Source organism: Gossypium raimondii, chromosome 12, assembly GCF_025698545.1.
Source record: "Gossypium raimondii isolate GPD5lz chromosome 12, ASM2569854v1, whole genome shotgun sequence".
In the NCBI taxonomy this organism is placed as follows: domain Eukaryota; kingdom Viridiplantae; phylum Streptophyta; class Magnoliopsida; order Malvales; family Malvaceae; genus Gossypium; species Gossypium raimondii.
The window spans coordinates 47,333,778-47,356,056 of NC_068576.1; the positions used below are offsets into that span (position 1 = coordinate 47,333,778).

The window sequence follows — 22,279 nt, forward strand, 5'->3', positions numbered from 1 at the left end:
TAAATGTCTCTTTAAGTGAAGCTTATTATTGCATTATGTACGAGATTGAAAAAATACTTTTTTGTTCAAGAAAGGAACTTATTGTACAACACAACATATCACACATGTATAGGATGAAGATATGAACATATAAAAGTGTTTCATTGTAATTTTGTAGCAAAGTTTTGGCTACTTGGATCAATAAAACACAATATATCCAAAAAAAAATTTGTTATATCATTACAACATCTAAACTAAATTGTAACTTTCAAGTCTTAGAATAAACTGTTGGAATATTTTCAAATATTTATAGTATCCCAATAACTATAAATGAATGGGTGTAATTAACCAAAAGATAAATCTTTTGGTCATTGGTCAAAAGTTATATCATTTGATTTTTTTAAAAGAATTATAACTATTCAAAAATATTATTTGAATAGTTACAAAATTAAATGAATAATTATTATTATTTATTTATTCATAAAGACACCTATTGAAAGATATCTCTATGAAGAGACATGAAAATTCCTCTAAATAGGAATGGGATTTCATTTGGAAATCATATCAACAAATTCTAATACTCTTTCTTTCCTTCCTTCATTTTCTAATATTATTAGATTATTCTATAAAGTATTACTGCAAAAATCCTTTGTAGAAATTGAGTTTTTTTTGTTATACATTGCTCAGTGCATAGTGGACTATTCTCGTCAGTGCAAAACGCAAATAGTCATTGGCTTCATTGTATCCTCGAGGTTAATTTGCTTGGAACTCATTTGCACACCGAAGGTAGGTTGGGGCGAATATAATCTTAAAGATAGTGGCTTGATACACGCCTTGGAGCCTGTCCTATTACTTTTTTTTCTGTTCGAGTTTCGATCGTGTGTTCGAGATTTTCCTTACCGGAGTTTTGAACTAACAATTTTAAGGTTATATTTCATTATGACTACCACAACACATGAAAGTGGAACACTAAGAGAGTTGGCTTCCAACTTTGTTAAACTTGATCGGTTCGATGGTGGCAATTTTCGACGATGGCAGAAAAAGATGCACTTCTTATTATCAACTTTGAAGATTGCTTATGTTTTGGATACTCCAAGACCTGAAGAGAATGAAAACGAATCTGTTGCTGCAACCCGAGAAAGACAAAAATGGGACAATGCTGACTACATGTGCATGGGCCACATATTGAATGGTTTATCTGATGGTTTGTTCGACACCTACCAAAACGAGGTCACCGCTAAAGAATTATGGGACAAATTGGAGGCAAGATACATGACTGAAGATGTTACAAGTAAGAAATTTCTTGTCAGTCGTTTCAATAATTATCAAATGGTTGATGGTCGTTCATTATGGAACAATTTCGTGATATTGAAAAGATCTTTGAATCAATTTAAGCAATATGATATGAAAATGGATGAAATGATTGTGGTATCCTCCATAATAGACAAACTTCCTCCATCTTGGAAAGACTTTAAAAGAAGTCTAAAACATAAAAAAGAGGAAATATCTCTTGAGGCTTTGGCAAATCATCTTCGTATTAAAGAAGAGTATCGAAAACAAGATCAGAACCTAAATTCTAAAAATGCCAAAGTACATGTTACGGAGGAAGTACAGACTACTAAACCATTCAAGAGAAAGTTCAATCAGACTGATAGAGCACCTAAGTTCAAAAAGAAACAAAAGGGCTCATACTATCATTGTGGAAAGCCGGGACATTTCAAGAATGAATGTCAATTTTTAAAGAAGAAATCATCTTCTAAGGCTGATAATAACGAAAAGTTCGTTGCAATGATATCTGAAATTAATATGGCACAAGATGATAATACATGATGGATTGATACCGGAGCAACCAAACATGTGTGCAAAGATAAAAGCATGTTCACAAAGTTCACACAATGTGAAAATGACAATGTCTTGTACATGAGAAATTCTTCCACCTTGACAATTAAAGGCAAAGGGCATTGAACTACAATTCACTTTTGGAAAGGTTTTAACCTTAAATGATGTATATTATGTACCAGAAGTTAGGAAGAATTTAGTGCCTGGAAGTCTGTTGAATAAGTTTGGTTTCAAACTTGTTTTTAAGGCAAATAAGTTTATTTTGTCTAAGGGAGGAATTTTTGTGAGGAAAGGGTATATGCATGAGAGCATGTTCAAACTTAATATTATTAATAAGAATAAAAATACTATTTCGCTTATATGGTTGAATCTTTTATTTGTGGCATTATAGATTAGGACATTTGAATTATAGAAAATTGAATGACATGTATAAATTAGATTTAATTCCTTTTTTAATAATAATATTGAAAATGCGATACATGTATGTTGACCAAAATTACAAGAAATCCTTTCCCTAAGGTTAAAAGAAAAACAAAATTGCTTGATTTGATACATAGTGATTTATGTGACTTGCATAATACTCCTACATTAGGTGGAAAGAAATATTTTGTTACTTTTATTGATGATTGTTCTAGATATTATTATGTATATTTATTGCATTCAAAAGATGAAGCGCTTGATAAATTTAAAGTTTATCAATCTGAAGTTGAACTTCAGTGTGAATCATTTATCAAGTGCTTAAGATCGGATAGAGGTGGAGAATACTATAATCCAACTTATTTTGAACTCACTGGAATTGTCCATCAAGTTTTAGCCCCTTACACACCACAACAAAATGGTGTAGCTGAAAGAAAAAATAGAGTCTTGACTGAAATGGTAAATTCAATGATATCATATTCAGGTCTTGGACAAGGTTTTTTGGGAGAAGCTGTTCTAATAGAGTTCCTAATAAGGAAACTAAAATAACCCCCTATGAACAATAGAAGAAAAGGAAACCAAACTTTAATTATTTGAAAGTTTGGGGTTGTAGAGCTATTGTAAAAGTTCCAACACCTAAACGTAAAAAGTTAGGTGAAAGAGGAATTGAATGCATATTTATAGGTTATGCACATAATAGCAAGGCATATAGGTTCATGGTAATTGAACCAAATGATTCAATTTCAATTAATACTATTATTGAATCAAGAGATGCTATTTTTGATGAAAATATATTTAATTCTATATCAAGACAATTACAACCACAACAATTGATTCATTCTTCAAATGAGAATGAGATTCCATTGAAACAAATTGATAATAATGATGAATCTTGTCAAGAATTAAGAAGTAAGAGGATTAAAAAGGTCAAAGATTTTGGACCAGATTTCATTATGTTTCTTGTAGAAGGAAAAGGTGAAAGTATATGCAATAAGGTACCTTATTGTTATAATACTGAATCTGATCCTATTACATTTGAAGAGGCAGTAAAATCTCAAGACTCTGCTTTTTGGAAAGAAGCAATAAATGATGAGATAGATTCAATAATAGGAAATCAAACTTGGATCTTAGTTGATCTTCCACCAGGTTCCAAACCAATAGGTTGTAAATGGATCTTCAAAAAGAAAATGAAGGTCGATGTAACCATTGATAAATTTAAAGCAAGGTTGGTAGCAAAAGGTTTTACACAAAGACAAGGTATTGATTACTTTGATACCTATGCTCCAGTAGCAAGAATTGCTACAATTAGACTCTTAATATCACTTACCTCTATATAAAATTTGGTTGTTCACCAAATGGATGTTAAAACTGTATATTTAAATGGTGAATAGGAAGAGGAAGTGTACATGGAGCAACCGGAAGGATTTGTTGTTCCAGGACAAAAGCATAAGGTATGTAAGCTTGTTAAATCTTTATATGGGCTTAAACAAGCACCAAAACAATGGCACCAAAAGTTCGACAAGGTTGTTTTAGCTAATGGCTATAAAATAAATGAATCTGATAAGTGCATATATAGCAAATTTGAAAATGGAAAAGGTGTCATAATTTGCTTATATGTAGATGACATGCTCATTTTTGGCACGGATTTGGAACAAATAGAAAACACAAAGAAATTTTTGTCAAACAACTTTGCTATGAAGGATATGGGTGTAGCAGATGTTATTCTTGAGATTAAAATAACCCGAGATGAAAGCACTATAGCTTTATCACAATCGCATTACATTGAAAATATGCTTAAAAAGTTTGATCTTTTCAACTGTATACCAACATCTACACCCATGGATCTTCAATTAAAATTAGTATCTAATGCTGGTAGGAAAATTGATCAATTGAAATATGCAAGTCTAATTGGTTGTCTTATGTACATAATGACTTGTACAAGACCAGATATTGCATATGCTGTTGGAAAATTGAGTAGGTACACAAGTAATCCAAGTAGTTTGCATTGGCAAGCTTTGAATAGAGTACTTATGTACTTAAAGAAAACTATTAACTATGGATTGTGTTATAATGGATATCCTCCAGTTTTAGAGAAAACTATTAACTATGGATTGTGTTATAATGGATATCCTCCAGTTTTAGAAGGGTATTCGGATGCTAGTTGGATTACAAGTTTGGAAGATCATGCATCTACTAGTGGATGGATCTTCATTCTTGGTGGAGGAGTCATTTCTTAGGGTTCCAAGAAACAAACATGTATTACTGATTCCACCATGGCAGCAGAATTTATTGCATTAGCCGTTGCATCTAAAGAAGCAGAATGGTTAAGAAATTTGCTTTATGATGTACCTTTATGGCCTAAGCCAATTTCACCTATTTCTATCTGTTGTGATAGTGAGGCTACTCTAGCAAAGGCATATAGCCAAGTATATAATGGAAAGTTTAGACACATTGAATTAAGACATAGTTATGTCCGACAATTAATCTCTGATAGAGTGATCACTATTAATTATGTGAGGTCAAGTAAAAATTTTGGCAGATCATTTGACAAAAAGTCTTGCTAGAGATGCAGTAAAAAGGACCTCAAAAGGGATGGGACTCAAGCCTATTAATTAGAGTCACCCATGATGGAAACTCGACTCAACGCTTGGTATAATGTCAAGTCTTGAGTTCAATGAGACAAAGTACATCATTAGTATGTGACTGTTAGCACTATAAATAAATACATCCTAAGATTAAAGTGCTAGGTACCCGTAATGATAAGGGAATGATGAGTAATGTACTCTTAATGGACCCATAACATAATAAATATGTTAGAGTGTTATAATTACGGGAACACTTTTGATGGGATCCACCTATGTAAGTGGAAGTGTGGTCGCTTCTAGGAGCTCAAGGGCTTGGCTCTGACAGCACTCATGAAAAGAAGACATAGACACATGGCTATAATAGTGTCCCTAGATACTATGCATTGACCGATGTTGAAATCATTGTGTGAGATGTGTTCAGTTAATCAAATGAAATAGTTGGTTCAAAGCTTAGTCTACCATGCAATTTCGATTAACTTTAACATGTTTTCACAAAGTGAAGGTTTAATCGTAAGACACCTTTATTTATGCAATTTGATTTTCAAGAATATCAAAATCTAAATATGTTGAAAATGGGAGAAGATTGTTGGAATATTTTCAAATATTTATAGTATCCCAATAACTATAAATGAATGGGTGTAATTAATCAAAAGATAAATCTTTTGGTTATTAGTCAAAAGTTATATCATTTGATTTTTTTTAAATTATAACTATTCAAAAATATTATTTGAATAGTTACAAAATTAAATGAATAATTATTATTTATTTATTCATAAAGACACCTATTGAAAGATGTCTCTATGAAGAGACATGAAAATTCCTATAAATAGGAATAGGATTTCATTTGGAAATCATATCAACAAATTCTAATATTCTTTCTTTCTTTCCTTCCTTCATTTTCTAATATTATTAGATTATTCTATAAAGTATTACTGCAGAAATCCTTTGTAGAAATTGAGTTTTTTTTTTGTTATACATTGCTTAGTGCATAGTGGACTATTCTTGTCAGTGCAAAACGCAAATAGTCATTGGCTTCATTGTATCCTCGAGGTTAATTTGCTTGGAACTCATTTGCACACCGAAGGTAGGTGTGGGCGAATATAACCTTAAAGATAGTGGCTTGATACACGCCTTGGAGCCTGTCCTATGTCTTCTTTTTCTGTTCGAGTTTCGATCGTGTGTTCGAGATTTTCTTTACCGAAGTTTTGAACTAACATAAACAATATCCTAGACAAACTTAATACTAACATGTATTTGTAAAGAATTCTTTTATTAAGATGAATGGACGTTACAAACTTGTAAAACTAGATGTCGTGAAGAGATGATAGAGATGAAGATCGGAATAGACTCTAAAAATACAAGAGTTGTGGCATGTAGTAGTGGTGAAGGCAATAAGTGGCTGAGGATGGTAAAAGTTGTAGTGTTTTTAGTGATTATAATGATTGCAAAAGAGAATATAAAATGCTTAAATTTACCAAATCGCCCAAAATGTTATAGCCTTTCTAAGAGAGTTACAAAAGAAGTGACGTGTTTTAAAGAAGGCGAGAGAGAGGTAAGCTAGTTAATAAGAACATGTTACAAGTGATGCTGGAAAGTACTAACAAACTTAAGTGTAAATGCGTTGTTTGCTTAACAAGAAGAGACTTGTAAAAATATAAATAAATTTCTTATCAATATCCAGCTCATATTTAAACCTAAAATTATGCTCTCTAAGACATTTTACTGCGAGAGTAAATCTAAAAATCCTGCCATTATTCGTCAAGTTTAGCTTTAATATGGAATGTCATCCCCAAAATTAGTTCCATGGCCTTTCCAATATGGAATGATGTTGGTAAGGAGCATTGTTGTCGACAAATAATGTTACATAAGAACAAGTTCTCCAACTAAGAATTTCCAAAACCATTAGTAATAAAAAAAATAAGTATCTACACACTGTTATCTAATACTTAAATCTTTATAAGCAACTCTTTCAAACAATTTTGTTAGAACTAGTTGGATTAAAAATCCATTTGATATAACAGTTCAAACAAAAAAATTAAATTAGGTTTGGAGTAAATTGACAATTAAACCGGTTGAACCAATTAATAATTTTTAATTATCTATTTAATTATTGAAACAGAAAAGTAATCAACCTCCTCCAATACATATTAATGAGAAATGGGCTGACGGGGCCCATTTTCGACATGCTTTCAGACTGTAGAAGGATATATTGGGCTACCTCATTCCACTTTGTCTTTTAGTCTTAACAGTAATGGAATTACTACCATCATAAATTATAGGAAATGTCAACAGTCAAATAGCAGCCGGACAGATAGACTTGGGGTCCAAACCCTAATCATTACTTTTGTGCAGAATTCAGAGAGTCGAACATAACTGAAGTGAACCCCAACCACTACAAATGTCTAGCTACTGATCAACCAATAATTTTGCTTATGAAAAGGTATATCAATGCTATATCATTGTTGACTGATTTAATTTTGTGTGTTTATTTCTCTTTATGTTCACAGCACAGCCAAGGCCACTAATGCAATTGATCAGCTGCAGGTACTAATTAAATATATATTTAAGATAAAAACAAAGATTTAAGGGAAAGAAAGAAACTCAAGAAAAAGCTAAGAGTTAAGAGTAGAAGTACTGCATTGGTAGCGGGTGGCCGGGAGTAATGAAAGCAACTGCAGTTCACAGAGTCTCAGAATGCAGTTAATCGTAAAAAGTAGAATAGTGCCAAAAGTCAAGAACTTTAGTTTTTGCTTGTTTTAATGGTTTGTCTCTGAGTATTTGTATTCCCACAGACATGTACGTAAAGCGGACCATTATTATTCTTTCCTTTTTTCCCTTTTCTACTACTTACGGGATTACTGATACCTCTTATCTTTAAACAAGATGAAGTAGCTAACCTAGCTAGAGTAACCCAAAGAAAGAAAAGAATGATGATTTTGGGTTTTCTAAGAAAGAGAAAATGAACATCTTAATGAACTCATATGTCTTGGATTGCATGATTGCATCCATTGTTTTGAAGGTGGATCCAACGGATCAAAGAGAGAGAGAGAGATCATCTACTGTGGGACCCCGAAGGAATGTGGAGGAGATGATGTAGTGGGTGGGCGAGTGGGTACGACAGTCGATGTTTCCCTATCCATGCATGCTTAACATGCAGCAGCAGCAGCATCAAACAATTGTCTAAATCTGAAGCAAACATTTTCATGCAAATTGCAATTGTGCTCGAAACAAAGATTCCCGATAATGAAAATGCAAAGCAAACACGGGTTGCCAGTGGCCAGTTGCCAGATGTTTACTTGAATCAACAACACTCACTTTCTTACACCATAATTTTCTCAGTGTTGATGTTGGGTCTCCAATTCTTAACATGTAAATGCGTGCTCCATTACAATATTACAAAAGTAAAGACTAACAAAGAGAGAAAATAACTGACCTGAAATGCTTGGTTGGTTGCAATGATGTACCTCTATCTACACCCCCGGGTTAATTTCTTGAATGCTTCAATTTCAAAGTACACGAAGCAAAGTGCAAATTGTGGCACTGCCAAAAGCCACAGCTGTAGACTAGAATACTACCGGCAACTGAATAAAGCTTATTAATTATATGGGAGCAATGCATATTGCCAAAACAATCATTTCAGATTTAATAGTATGCTCACTAACCGACACCCGAAAACAGCCAACGAAAGCTACACTTAAAATGCCAAAACAAAGATGAGGCCAAATCAAAAAAAAAAAAGCCAAAGAAAGGGACTACACAGAGGAAACAAATACTCATAATGAAGAGGCTCGACTATTTTAGCGACAAACCCGGAAAAGAGAGTCTCCTGCAACGAGAAACACTAGTTGTTTCTTTTTCTCATTTTTTGAGAAAGAAAGAGTATATATACTTATACACCACAAAATAAATATATACATATATATATAGAGAGAGAGAGAGAGAGGAGGAGGAGGAGGGTGGAAAGAAAGCAAAAGAAATTAAAGAAATCCCAGAGCCATATATATGGATCCGATGGATGGCTTTTGTTCTGACACTGAAATCTTATTAATACTAATAAAAGAAAATTGATGAAAGAGATGAAACATGCTGCAGACAAGGCAGTGAAAACTTTTATGCTTAATGCATCGGCATGCAGGTATTAGTAGTATTACTTTATAAGGGGATTAGTTACCTTGGATTTGGTTGTTTTGGGGTCAGTTTTGCGTGATCTTTTTATGGCAGTGTTAGGTGTTATAGGCTGCAAGAAAGATGAACATATATGGCCCTACCAATTAAAGGCAAGTACGGAACTCCTAAAAATAATATACATGTATATATATATGGATATTAGTTTCTCAAAGCTCAATGCTCATCATCAAATGAATGAATCCCCTTGACACCGCAGAAAGAAAAAGTGGAAGGCTATAAAAACAAAGCAGAGACATGAAGATCTTACAACTTATAGTGTTACATTTACTTTTTAAAGTACAGTTAAAGAGTGGCATATTTATTTATTTTTATATATAATAATTAAGGTGTGTCTGAGCCGGAATTTAAGCCTTTTGATGATCAGTCCCTGCTGCTGCCTGTACCATTGATGATCATCAGCAGCGCAACTTCTGCGACTGCAATTTTCATCTTTTTCCTCTTTCGGATTTCCATATAATCCATTCACTTTCACCACCCATCCCCATTATTTATATATGAAAATGAAAAAGGAAGTGTGCATATAAAATCTATTTCTATATTCTATAGATACAGAGCCATGTGCAACCCAAATTATTGCCATCTTATGACTCCCCTGTTGCATCTGCCTCACCATCCTTGCTGCAATAAATATGTATGAGAAGGCTTGGTCAAACATTTTCTTCAAATGAGGATGCAGGCTGGACGGGTCTCGGCCTAATTATGGACATAGCCAGGCCCAACGTCCACCGCAAGATATGATGAGAAGGGGAAATGGAGTCCATTCTCGCTGGAACACCTTAAAAAACCATCATTCACAAATCACAAATGTTTCAATTTCATACTATCAACTTCAATCTTATTGATGTAATTCCATCCCTCAAAATTAAATTTTGGTTTTGTATCAGAAAGAAATTTTCTGAGATTTCGTTTTCTCCTTTTTTCTTTTCCCGACTTCTTTTTATAGACATTTAATTTTTTTTAAATAACGGCTAAATTATTATTTAGTACTCAATTGATACTCTTGATTAACAATGTTACTTAATGATGATATGATCAAATAATGGCATGTGACACAAAATGTCCACAAACTCGGTCATGTCATTAATTATATCAATTTATTTAAATTAATAATAGTTTTAAAAATATTTTTATTACAATGTCTAAAACTCCTTATAACTTATTCTCAACCTTTAAATAGGAGGATAAATAAGTTTCAGTAGCGTTCAAACTCATGTCCTCCTATATTGACAATAAAACTGATTCCAACTGAATTAAGACTCAATCAACAAAAAATATTTTTATTATAAATTATACAAAATTATATAAAATTATATAGAGACAAATAAATACAAACGAAATAAGATTCTACAAAATAATAAAAATATATTTTCTAAAAAGTTAAAAGTTTTTAGTTAAACTTTTAAAAATTACAAAAATATCTATAGGTTTAACCAATGCAATTAATCAACATTGATCAATGCCGAAAATTTTCACCAATAAATGACGGTCAATATTGTTGATTAATGCCAATGAATATTTATCAAACGGTAAATGCATTTGAGAGTTGTCTTTATTATAAAAACTTGATCAAAATAGTCTTTTATTTAGTCTTTGTATTATTAAAAGAATCAATTAAGGTCAAACTGAAATAAAATTAACATTTAGTGTTTAAAAATATCATTTACAATTTAATAGAATTAATATTTTAAAATTTTTATGGTTTTGTAAATAAAATCTTTAGTTTGAAGTTTAACGCAATTGAAAAAATATTTTTCAATACATTTTATACTGATAAATGTAAACTCTATTACAATTTAAATTTATTTGAATCTTTTTAATAATATAGGGACTAAATTGATCTATTTAATGATAAAGGGCTAATTTTGTTCAATCCCTACAATACAGAGAACTCCTAGAGACTTTAACATTTATCAAACCTACTAAATTGTTTTTACTTTAATTTTTTCTAAAATACATTTTCTTAGTCTTTATAGATTATATATTTATATGACAATTATGACATCAAAGGTGAGCCAAAAAATTTTGAGGAGGAGTATCAAAATTAAATTATATATTTTTATAAGAGTTAAAATTTTAAAATACAATTTTTTATTTAAATAGTTTATATGTTTATATTTTTAAAGAATTAAATTAAAATTCTGATTTTTAAGTGTGAAAGTACAATTTTACAAATACTAACTTAAAATTTTTATAATTTATAAAGGGCCAAATTTTAAAAATTTTCATTTTAAGAGTTCAAGTCCCTACCAAGCCTCCAACATCACTCTTGTATGACATGTGAGTTCCTTTATTGAACTACATCATCATTGACTATCAATTGGCCAACACGTTATTAGTCAAAAGTACTAAATTATGTAATGAACAATAATTTAAATACCATTTTTGATAAAATGAATTTAAATATATAAAATTCAAAATAAAAAAATTAAATTACTTTTGGGATCTAAATTTGACAATCATTTTCATATTAGGGCCATAACCCTTTTTTTTTATCCAAGTTAAAACTTGAACTTAACAATTATTTTGACATTGGAACATGAACTTTTATTTTTTCAAGTCCTTAATATTTTCTTGAAAGCCTTAAAATTCAAACCCCAATATGAAAACAATTATCAAGTTCATCTAAATTCAGTGACCAACTTGGACAAAATTCAAGCCCCAAAAATAATTGTACGAGAATAAATTAAAAAAATTCAAGCACTAAATAATTTAACCCCAAATATACCACCTCAAAAGAGAATTTCGTAGCACGAAAAAACCGGACAAAGTTAAGAATCAACAACATGATCAAGTCTTGCAAGGAGAATCGATGTACGGTGCCAGGTGCCGATAAAAACTCGAACAAAACATGCTAAATTGGGGGCAAAAATATCTAGTTCATTCCAAATTCTCAGCAGAATCAAGTCATATGCAACACCTATGAGACATATAACAGATTTGTTATGACCAAAGAGAACAGTTATCTAGCAGTAAATGTGTAACTATATACATGATCCACCACCACAATCTTTCACAAGAAACATCAGAGATTGGAATCCATCCATTCCAGCTATCTTATATGTGAATAGAAACAGCAGTCAGAAAACTCGAGCTAAAATTTCCGTGCATTCAAGGAAGCACTCTTCTTCACAGCATCTTGTGACCATGATGATGGTTTGAACCCCTGTGTCAGCAAGTTAGAAGCTGCAGCTGCACAGATTTTTCTTCTCTTGGACTCGAGCTCCAACCTCTTCTTATTGGACGAGGACGACCCAGATGATCCAGGGAAGATTGAAGCAGCTTTAATCAATGCTCTCTTATCTTTCCTGTTTCTCTCAAACTTGGAAGAAAATTTGACTCCTGCAGCAGTAGCACCATCTTCTTCACTTGCCGGAAGTAGTCGAATGCTTAGGCCCATTTTCCTTGAAGCAGATTCTTCTTCAAAAACCCTCTTCTTTTGACTCTGACAACAGAAAAAAGGAGTAAAACTAGGAAGCAAGCCCATAACGATATGTAACTAACAAGCCAAACTAAGCTTAGTAACATACTCTAAGTTTGGCACGCAGAGCTTTGTTGAGGGCATAGTCATCTGAATGCCTGGCATCAGATACACGCTGAAGGCGAACCAGTACTGGCTCAGCTTCTTTCTTCTTCTGCAAATCCTCCTCCTGGTGTTCAAGACGATAAAATGGATCAGCAAGCTTGCCTCTTTCTGCAGAACAAATATAACCGTCAAAACCAACACACACACACACACAAAAAAAAAAGTTAGCAAAAAGTTTATTCTCATTAAGCAAGATGCATGAGCCTATGGGTTTAACCCTTATTGAGACTTGGGAGTCACCCCATGCTTTTGACTGGAAGTTATACAGAGATTCACATTTTGTCAAGAAATTAGTCCATGACATTGGTGCAAAGTTCTCCAGAATACTTCATATTCAAGCAAAGACAGCCCTATAGTTAAAAGCAATTATCATGAATAAAAAAATCTATGGAACTTACTACATACCTTCATCAGCAGGGAGTTCTAATGTCTCTGCGTCCTCAACATCAAACACTTCAGTTTTCCGCTGAGCCCCACTAATGATCACATACTCACAATTTTTGGGGTCCGTCTGAATGACTATCTCATGTTTGCAGCACGCAGACTTCATGGTAAAGCTCCATATCTAAAAGAAACAAGTAATTGTTAGGAATACCAAATAAATGATGAGCTAAAATTAATTAACAGAATAGGTCCCCTTTAACAAAAACAAAATCATAGGAAAACACTTGCACAAGACAGATTAAAATGAACCTTACTGAGTAGATTATGCTATTAGTAAAAAGAAGATACCTTTGTAGAATAATAATTTCCCACTTGCTTTTTCTCAGCATTGAACCGTACACCTTTTGCTATCATAGAATTGCACCCCCCACACCATATATTGAAAGGCATTTCGAACCTTAAAGCAAAACAAGAACGAAAATTAGACCTACAATTACCATTTACAGAGAAACTTCCCACACCAAAAGTAAAATTAGCAAGGATTAAACCAAATAATAAAGAACTTTGGGTCAAGAAAATGGCAAGCCAGAGCCCAGTTGCCAACCAATCTTGTCAGAATATGTTGAAGAAATCCTTACTGAACTAAACCTGAAAAAAGCTGTCATGCTCTTTCAACACTAGCCACATTGAAGCCCATCACATAATATTTTGAAGTTGACAAAAGAACATATCTGAGACACTCTAAAAAAAGAGATGATATAAAAAATCCGAAAAGAATGTGATCTTACCTTATAATCAAAATGCCTTGATCTATTTTCCTCGCCCTCTCTCTCAAAGCATGTTGTCCATGAAACTTGTTCAAGGAGCCCTGAAAAGAAGAGCAGTGGCAAAATTTAAAGATAGAAATGTCATAAATCATAACCAGCTTCAGCAAAGGTTTCCTTGAAACCCCCCAAAAAATGCATAAAGCAAATAAGTCTAAATTATACATACCTGACTTGGATCCCATTCTGGAGGATAGTAAAAGTTATCTGCTCTAGCAGCTGCAAGCGAAGACTGCAAAAGCACAAACAAAGTGAGTTAAGTCCTCTAATAACTTTTCAATGTAGGGGGAGAAACAAGCTTTAGACAAATGTTGAACAGCAGAAAAACTTAAGGGCATTAATCGACAGCCACCATAAAATAACTAGTTAATGCGACAACTTATATTAGCAATCAGCTTAAAATATATTCCTCTTGAAACATTGCTCTAAAAGATATAATTTTTTTAACGAATCGTATAAAATCTATTCAGCCATATGCAATTAAGCCACACATAAATATCGCGAAATCAACATAACCGCATGAATTCTGCAATAAAAAATGGAAAATTGGGAGGGGTAATGAATGAAACCAATACAATTAAATATAAACTAATCATAATGATATAACTAAACCCGTCTCACTTACTAGGGATTGTAAGATCTAAAACGAAGCGTTGAAAAACACAAAACCCTAATTATCGGGAAAAACTAAAAGAACTTTTTCTATTTAATCTAATCAGAAGTTAGAGGGTATAATTTGCTTACCATAATTTCTTCTCGGTCTGGCTTCTTCTTCCTCCTCTCTTCTTCTGATTTGGATACTGGAAATTGAGATTTTGCCCTACTTTATTATGGCCCTATATGAATTATGATATATATTGCTTCGTATTTTCTTAATTTTGTTTTAGAATAATTGCATACAAGTCCTCAAATTATAAGCTAGTTTTAAATTAATCGTCAAACTTCAAGAAATTCTAATTAACTCTCAAACTATCAATTAATTGTATATCTAACAACAAAATCAATTAGTTGTATATAAATATTATTTTTCCTCTTTTCATTTTATAAATCAATACAATAAATCAATTTATAGACTAATTTAAATGTTTTAATAAATAACTTATTAAATATATTCAATTACATTAATTTTCTTATTTATTTTCTATGAATAAAATATTTTTATGGAAATAAATTATTTCTGAAATATAAAATTTATTTATTTCATAGCTAAATCAGCGCAAATAAAATTTATACTAACTATTATAAACTGTTACCTAGTTTTTTATTTATTTATAAATAGATAAAATGGAAAAAAGAAAGAATAAGAAATATAAAAATAATAATGGACCTATTTATAACTTAAATTCAACACTTAATTTTTCAGTTTATTAAACATAGATTTAATTAGAATGATGCTGCAATATTATTCTCATAATTCGAGATATATAGTGGAATTAATGTTTTTATTGTTAAGTGTGGATGAGAAAAATAGTTTTAGAAGGCAAAGGCAGCTTGGGCTTAGCATTGCCCTATCATCGGCAAATGAAAATCGATACGATGATATGTTGGGTTGATTTTAGCTATTATAGCCTGATACTTTGTGAACTAAATTCTTTATTTTGGCGTAAAAATTTTGAGCTCCATGCTTGTTCTTCTCTAATTATTAAAATTTAAATAATATTGGACCATTGATAGCAATACTGAGAATCACTAGAAAATAAATTTTTCTAAAATTTTATTGTCTTTTAACCGTAAATCTCAAAGAAGTTTACTAGTTATGCTAGCCATCCTCCAAACAGAATTCATATAAAAAATTATATCATAAGAGATTTAAATCTTTGATGTCATACATTATTCTATATATTGACAATATTTTCATCCCATATGGCCAGTCTAGCTTCAACCAAGAGTTTGAAGTGTTCAAATGATATTTCATTGTTGAAAAAAGAAAGGTTTCATCTTGTATCAACATAACTAATCATATGTTCATAAAACTTGAACCACAGCCTCACAATTAATACTCATGTAGTCATATTAATATTTCCCTTTTCTGTGTCTGGACAGCTTCATTGTACAATATCCAATCTGTATGGAGTAAGTTCTAGTTGAATATTGTCAAGTAGTATAAAAGCAATATACAACAGAGCAGTGGAGAAACAAGGAAAAGATAAGGCCAAAAATAGTATATATTTATCATGCTTCCGGCTTATTGTCTTCTCCAGTTTGTGTATGCATGCGGCTCCTGAGCTCTTCGAAAGCCTTCATGCTTTCTGCATCAAAACCACCCGCGAACTGGCAGAAAAGGAAATCAATTTGTGATTTATTTCAACATTTCAAACAGCATTACCGCAGTACAAGTAGAATTTTTATAACCTTTACCCTAGTGGTTAAGACCAAGGGATCCAAGTGCGACGCTAAATACCTGATGAACACGGAAAGCAAAACGGACCCCTTGCAGAAGTATAAACTCTCGATTTGGTTCTTTCTCCGGTCCACTCAGTGCATCAAGTTCTGATGCTACACGTTTCATATATTTCCTTGCCAATTGTACAGATGAAAGCTTGATCTGCAATATGTAAAAGGAAACAGAAATCTATAATTACATTGTGTAGTAGGAAAACAATTTTACATACTACTGTTATATTCGTGGAGGTAGTTTCATCGGTACTTAATTACATATAGCAGATTATGCAACTTAGAACACAGTAGTTTCATCTAGAAAAGTATGCAGAACTGACAAGAATCTAAAATTTCTGGTATGGCCCTTCTAATAATCCAAGTCGTTAACTAAGCAATAACTTGCTGAACAATTAGCATAACACAGTAGTGTTGATCAACTTACAACTACATCATCAGTTCATCATAATGGCGTGCCACTTAATGAACTATGTTCCATGTATCATACTATTTACCAAAGTGGAAGTTCCATGTATTAAAACTACCACTGCATAAAATTACCATACCAAACCAAACCTTTTAATTAATTGTTTTGGTTCATACCTTGCCAACAATCCCAGAATCTAATAACCAATTCACTGGAATTCCAAACTCCCTGTATCGTGAAATAGCCATATCTCTTGTACGCAAGAGGGCATATACACTTTGTTCCACTCTGAGAAACAAAAAATGAAATGGGAAATCAGAATATGGCAAGAGGAAGTGCATCTCTACCATCTTAAGATTGTTAATTAATACTGAAATGCTCCGGAAGGAAAACTAGAAGAATCCTACTCAGGTTTTATTACCCACAGGCTCAGAAATTAAACTAAATGAATCAAAACTGACTTACTTCTCAAGCAACTTGTACATCTTCTTCAGAGCAGCTTCACATGGAAGGTTTGGATCATCAACAAAGGAAGAGACCAGCTTCTCCAACTTCATTAGGTCCTGGTATTCAAAAGCTGCCTCTCTTAATGCATCAGCCTTTCCTTCAGGCCAATCAAAGTGCTTGAGAACTGCTCGTTCATCAACCTAGATGGGTGCAGAAAGATAATTCAGCAAATATAGTAGACAATAGACAGACAATTTCTAGTGAATCTGTTAGCAAATGAACAATGGGGTTCATATATAGTATATCTTGCCACCATGACAGTAGGTCTTTCTTAATAACTGGTAATATAATAGAGCTGACAATGGAGAGCAACATCGTGCATGTCTTAGACCCATGGTTTAGTTCCAAGATGCATCTTCTGCCATATTACCTCAAAAATCTATGCTTCTTTCGTGCAATAAGACCTCTTTCAAATTCAAACTATAACTCCCTTTTACAAATAAAAACATATATTATATCGTGAATATTTTATTGCATACCAAGAAGGAAAGCTCCTCATCTAGCCAATTTACAAAAGCCACCAGGTCTTCTACGTTGGTGAAGGAAGCTGCCCGAATTTCAGCTGCCAAGGACTGAACAAAGTCACCTTGAGTTTCCACATCAGCTTTTACCTGGATCAATTCATATAATCTCATATTGTTAAGTTTGATTAAAGAACACCTACCTAGATCTGATGATAAGCAGAAAAATGAAAGGAAAGGAAAAGTTTAACACACAGCTAAGAGGAATGTCGATCTATTCTCAATCTCTCCAATCATGTTGCTCCTAGCATCTGATGTATTAGAAGTTGTAGAAAGCAAACTTGATGTGTCTTTCTTTGCTTCTCGTTTCATCAATGTCTGATAGAATTCAACAAGTTCAGGAGCTCGGTGAACTTTATCGCCACTGCCTGCCCCTCTAGGTAGGCTGCCTGGAGGAGGAGGCGGAGGTGGTCGTCCACCAGGAGGTGGCGGTGGCGGTGGTGGCGCACCAGGTGGTGGAGGTTGTCCTGCTGCAGTGGTATTTGCATCAGCAGAAATGCCACTGGATGGCTTTGGTGGTGGTCTGGCCACCCTAGGTGGTCTCTTTTCAATGTGGGCAAGTTTCATCTTGCTGATAGTTTGAGAGTCTACAGCCTTATCGTCATTGGATTGCTCATTTGAGTTACCAGAAACAACTGTCTTCTCCTTTATTTGAGCAAGTTTTGGGGGTAGATTTACAGGTTTCTCTCGTTCAGTCTTTTCGCCAAACCTCTCTGCCCTTGCTTGTTCTGCTTTTTTCTTAATTTGTTTCTCCCTCTCCATGGCCAACTTATGGCGGTCCTTAAAAGCAGGATATTTTTCCTCTAGAGTTCCTTCTACTGATTTAGACATTAATTGGAATGATGCTGCAACATTATTCAAAGAGTCACCAGAAGAAGGCTGTGTTCTAATGTTTGGAAGAGTGGAAGTTTCAGGGGAACCAGTGAGTTCCTGCTCCATTTTACCAAAAGTTGTGATTGCAACACCATCACCTGCATTCCTCAGCATAAGTGATTCTAATGGACCCCGCTGACGGAGGCTCATGCTAGTCCTGCTTGGAGAGCCACCAGAGAAGGATCTGGCTGGTGACGAAAGAGCACTTGAATCATCTTTGCTCTTGCCCCATTTCTTCAGCTTTTGGATTAAGCCAGGTTTCTTACTGAGACTGCTGTATCTACTCATGGAACTGTCAATAGAAGCATTATCAAAATCCTCACTTCCAGGAGAGGATGGATGAGAGTAGTTGCTTTCAAGATCTGTGTCCCCTTGCCCACGTTCAGACCCTGCATATTCTAATAGTAACCTTTTAGCCTTCTCTTGGGACTTAGGGCTCAGACTTTTATTGAGATCACGAGCAGATATTTTTCCTCCAGGTGTCTGGTAATTCCGGAGTTCATATCTCAAGCATGCATTGACCCAACGAAGATACACTAGCTCTTCAACTTCACTAAATCTGTTCATCTGAAGTCCTTCCACTTGCTTTAGCAGATCTTCATTTGCATGTTTTAAATTATTGACCTCTTCTCTTGCCGTGGCTGCAATTTCATTCTGAAAGAAAGAATCACGTATAAGAACAATCTACAAACCAGAACATTTATGCTATTACCGGTGATACAGCCAAGGACTAATTACAATAGTTCAGAATATGATAAATAAGAGATGTCTGTGGGACTTACCTCTGTCATGTTGGAAAGGGAGACTATTTTTGCTTCAGCAGCATCCAGTTTAACAGTTAACTCCCTCTTTTCGTGTTGAAGCTCTTTATTCTTTCTCCTAAGCTCCACAACTTCAATTTCTAAATCCTTTAAAGCTTTCAATTTCTTCTCAATCTCAGCATCACTTTTGATGGCTTCTTGCTCTTTTGCTTGAAGACCAGAAACTTGTTGCTTGAGAAACAATAACTGAGCTTTTGTTTGGTTAGCATCAAGTTGAATTTGCCTTTGTAGCTCCTTGATTTTGTTCCTAGCCACCTCCAGCTCCTTCTTTATAGAAGCTCCATGCGCAATCTCTTCTTGAAGCTTCTTCCTCTCGGTTTGCAAAGAGTTTATGGTAATATTCAGCATGTCAATTTCAACTGTCTTGATCTTAAGCTGCTTTTGTAGTTCAGCAATATCTGATTCCTGCTCTTTTAAACCATAGTACTCAAGCAATTAGCCTCAAGCTTCACTTCCTCTCCTCCAGTTCCTTTACTAAATTGCTAACCTTTCCAGTTCACTTGCATTGTTTGCCATCTCAGTTTCATATATTTTTTCTTTCTCTGCCCTGTCAAATTTGTCAGTTGGTAACGGATATTCGATTTCCCCAGAAAGAAGGTCTTCAAATTCAGGTAGAAAATCTTCATCACCAATATCTGGTCGGCTATCATTAGCTCGATCAAATATGCTGCTAATCAATTTAACCTCTTCTTCCTCTTCTTCTTCCTCACCCTGTAATATGTTATCACATCTCAATCATTGGTAGAAAATAATTACTACGAAACCAGCAAATATTTTCTTAGACGGTAAGTTAATAAGAGCAAATCGTATCAGAAGTTCACAATAGGACATTTAAATTTTGATTAAAGAATTAGAGATATACTTACATCCTTTTCTTTGAGGCTATCATTAGGATATCTAAACTGCTTCTTATTGTCCTTATTTGGATGTTGCTCAAAGCCTGCTTTGCCATTTTCTGAATTTAAGTGTTGTCAGAGAAGAAGTTAACATAACAAAATGAAGCCCAGGAGATGAGTAAAAGCAGATATCTCTAATGGGAAAAATATCAGACAATGAAAACAAGCAAACTTTCAATTTTTTTTTCTTTTATTGAAATATGACTTGGGATCTAAAAATTGATGAACTAAGAGATTAAAAAATTGGGTACCTGAAGGTGATGGCTTTGAGTTTTTGAGATTGAGCCGCTTAACTGCTAAAGCCGCAATTGAAGCGGCAAGAAGGACCCTAACTATCATGTAGGATTTGTTGATATAAAAACCCTTTTCCTCCTCTCATCAACAGCAAAGAAATACTCCACTGACATCCCTACTCCACGTCTCCTCATCCCCCATCATTATCATCTTAAACCATTATGACCATTTAAATGTAAATACAGCTACCAAGAACGCAAGAGTTCGCCAGCAACAATTGTAAATACAATCCTGTTGCAAATTCAAGCAGAACCCTAGTTAGAGAGTTGAATATATGGTTGAACCATAATAGCCATATCCAGATACAAAACGTTCCTAATCCATTAACATTATCATGTTATCAGTTTTGTAGACCTTTCAATGAAAAACTTTATAGTGCACACACGTAAGTAGAATACAGAACAACTGTCATGCTAAGAGCTACAGAAACCACCAATAAACTAGTGGCCAGTTTTGCTCCGAAAAGGAATGAAATTTTACTTAAGGGTAGGACTAAAACCTTGAGATTTTCCTGAGGAAAATGTTGTACTGTGAAAACAGGGCCGAAACTGAAGCTGAAAAAGTTACCAGAAACTGTAAATTTAAACAAAAAGCAAGCCTGCCCGAATATCTTGCCTGTTTTATTTAAGGACTACGTATCTATTCTATTAGCAAGTAAGATAAGATGTGGGCAAGAGAAACCTCTTGTCTCTAATGCATTTACTTGAATGTTTCTGTCCCAACTAATTGGTAGGTGTTTGTCCAATTAAATTTCTAATACGAAGCTTTTAAGATTAAAGGACGCATGACAGAATTGCAACCGTCTGATCAATCATTCACTAACCAGCCTTGGACCCCTCATTCATTGACCATAGTAAGGCTGAAACTTAATTCCCAGCTGTTTGCTTAATGGACCGAAGCGAATGCAGAGGTGCATCCAAGCAAAAGCCAATAAACCCAACTTTTCTTTCTGATGATTGAAATGGTTGGACTTTTTGGCTTTTCTTTTAGTTTTGCTAGGTTTTATATGATGAAAGACATCTCTGTCTCTCTTTCTGGGCCACACAAAAACAATATTATCTGTAGCTCTGATAAACTATAAGATAATATACATCAAAACATGTCTCAATTATACCAGACTACATATATTTATCCAAAATTTTCACAGCCAAGTGGTGGGGTTTTGGCGAATTTTGTAGAGTTGAAAATTAAAGTAAGCATTCTGCACTTAGCTTTATTGGTAAAGAAAAAAGATGGGAAGTGAGTAATTGAGTTCTATTTATATGGTAATAATGAGGAGTTCAGGAGCAGACAACTTTATAGATGGTAATGGATAAATAAACCCAGAAGATTCTTTTTTTTTCCTGGCTGAGGAAATTTTTGGTGTTAACTAATCAACGCCAAATTCATCCCGGGGGAAAGAAATAAAAGGGAAAAATTAGAGGAAAAAAACGCAGAAGAAAGTCATTTTCATGGTGAGATTATAGTGGGATCAAGTAGGCAATAGCAGACAATTTATTATCTAAAACAGCCGGTGGTTCACAGCTCTCTTGTGAATCTTTGTGGATTGAAATATACCAAGGCCTTGGCCATGGTTTAGTAAAGTGAGAATTTTGATTTGGATATAAATAAACCCCAACATTTTACGGCGACTTGGTAGTTGAAGAATATTGAAGAGAACAGAAATAATGAAAACAGCAACTAATTAGAGAGCAAACATAACATACCTGGCTCTCCGCTGTTACTATTAGTAAACAATGCACGGAACAGGACAGCTGAGCGTCCA

The 22,279-nt window shown here is 33.7% G+C and overlaps 2 protein-coding genes across 2 annotated transcripts; both read right to left on the minus strand.

Annotated features, from left to right (window-relative positions):
* Nucleotides 1-11,864: 11,864 nt before the first annotated feature.
* LOC105764575 (uncharacterized) lies at nt 11,865-14,640 on the minus strand. Its single transcript, XM_012583203.2, has 7 exons — nt 14,544-14,640; nt 13,969-14,031; nt 13,764-13,843; nt 13,324-13,432; nt 12,997-13,156; nt 12,536-12,699; nt 11,865-12,450 (listed from the first exon to the last, which is right to left on the minus strand). The coding sequence occupies exons 1-7, from the start codon at nt 14,544-14,546 to the stop codon at nt 12,100-12,102; spliced, it is 930 nt and encodes a 309-aa protein (XP_012438657.1). The 5' UTR covers nt 14,547-14,640; the 3' UTR covers nt 11,865-12,099.
* Nucleotides 14,641-15,786: 1,146 nt separating this feature from the next.
* Nucleotides 15,787-20,859, minus strand: LOC105764576 (protein CHUP1, chloroplastic). The gene is made up of 9 exons (XM_012583205.2): nt 20,472-20,859; nt 20,191-20,279; nt 19,286-20,035; nt 17,826-19,157; nt 17,589-17,720; nt 17,068-17,249; nt 16,779-16,890; nt 16,201-16,344; nt 15,787-16,070 (listed from the first exon to the last, which is right to left on the minus strand). The coding sequence occupies exons 3-9, from the start codon at nt 19,670-19,672 to the stop codon at nt 15,972-15,974; spliced, it is 2,388 nt and encodes a 795-aa protein (XP_012438659.2). The 5' UTR covers nt 19,673-20,035; nt 20,191-20,279; nt 20,472-20,859; the 3' UTR covers nt 15,787-15,971.
* Nucleotides 20,860-22,279: the final 1,420 nt, after the last annotated feature.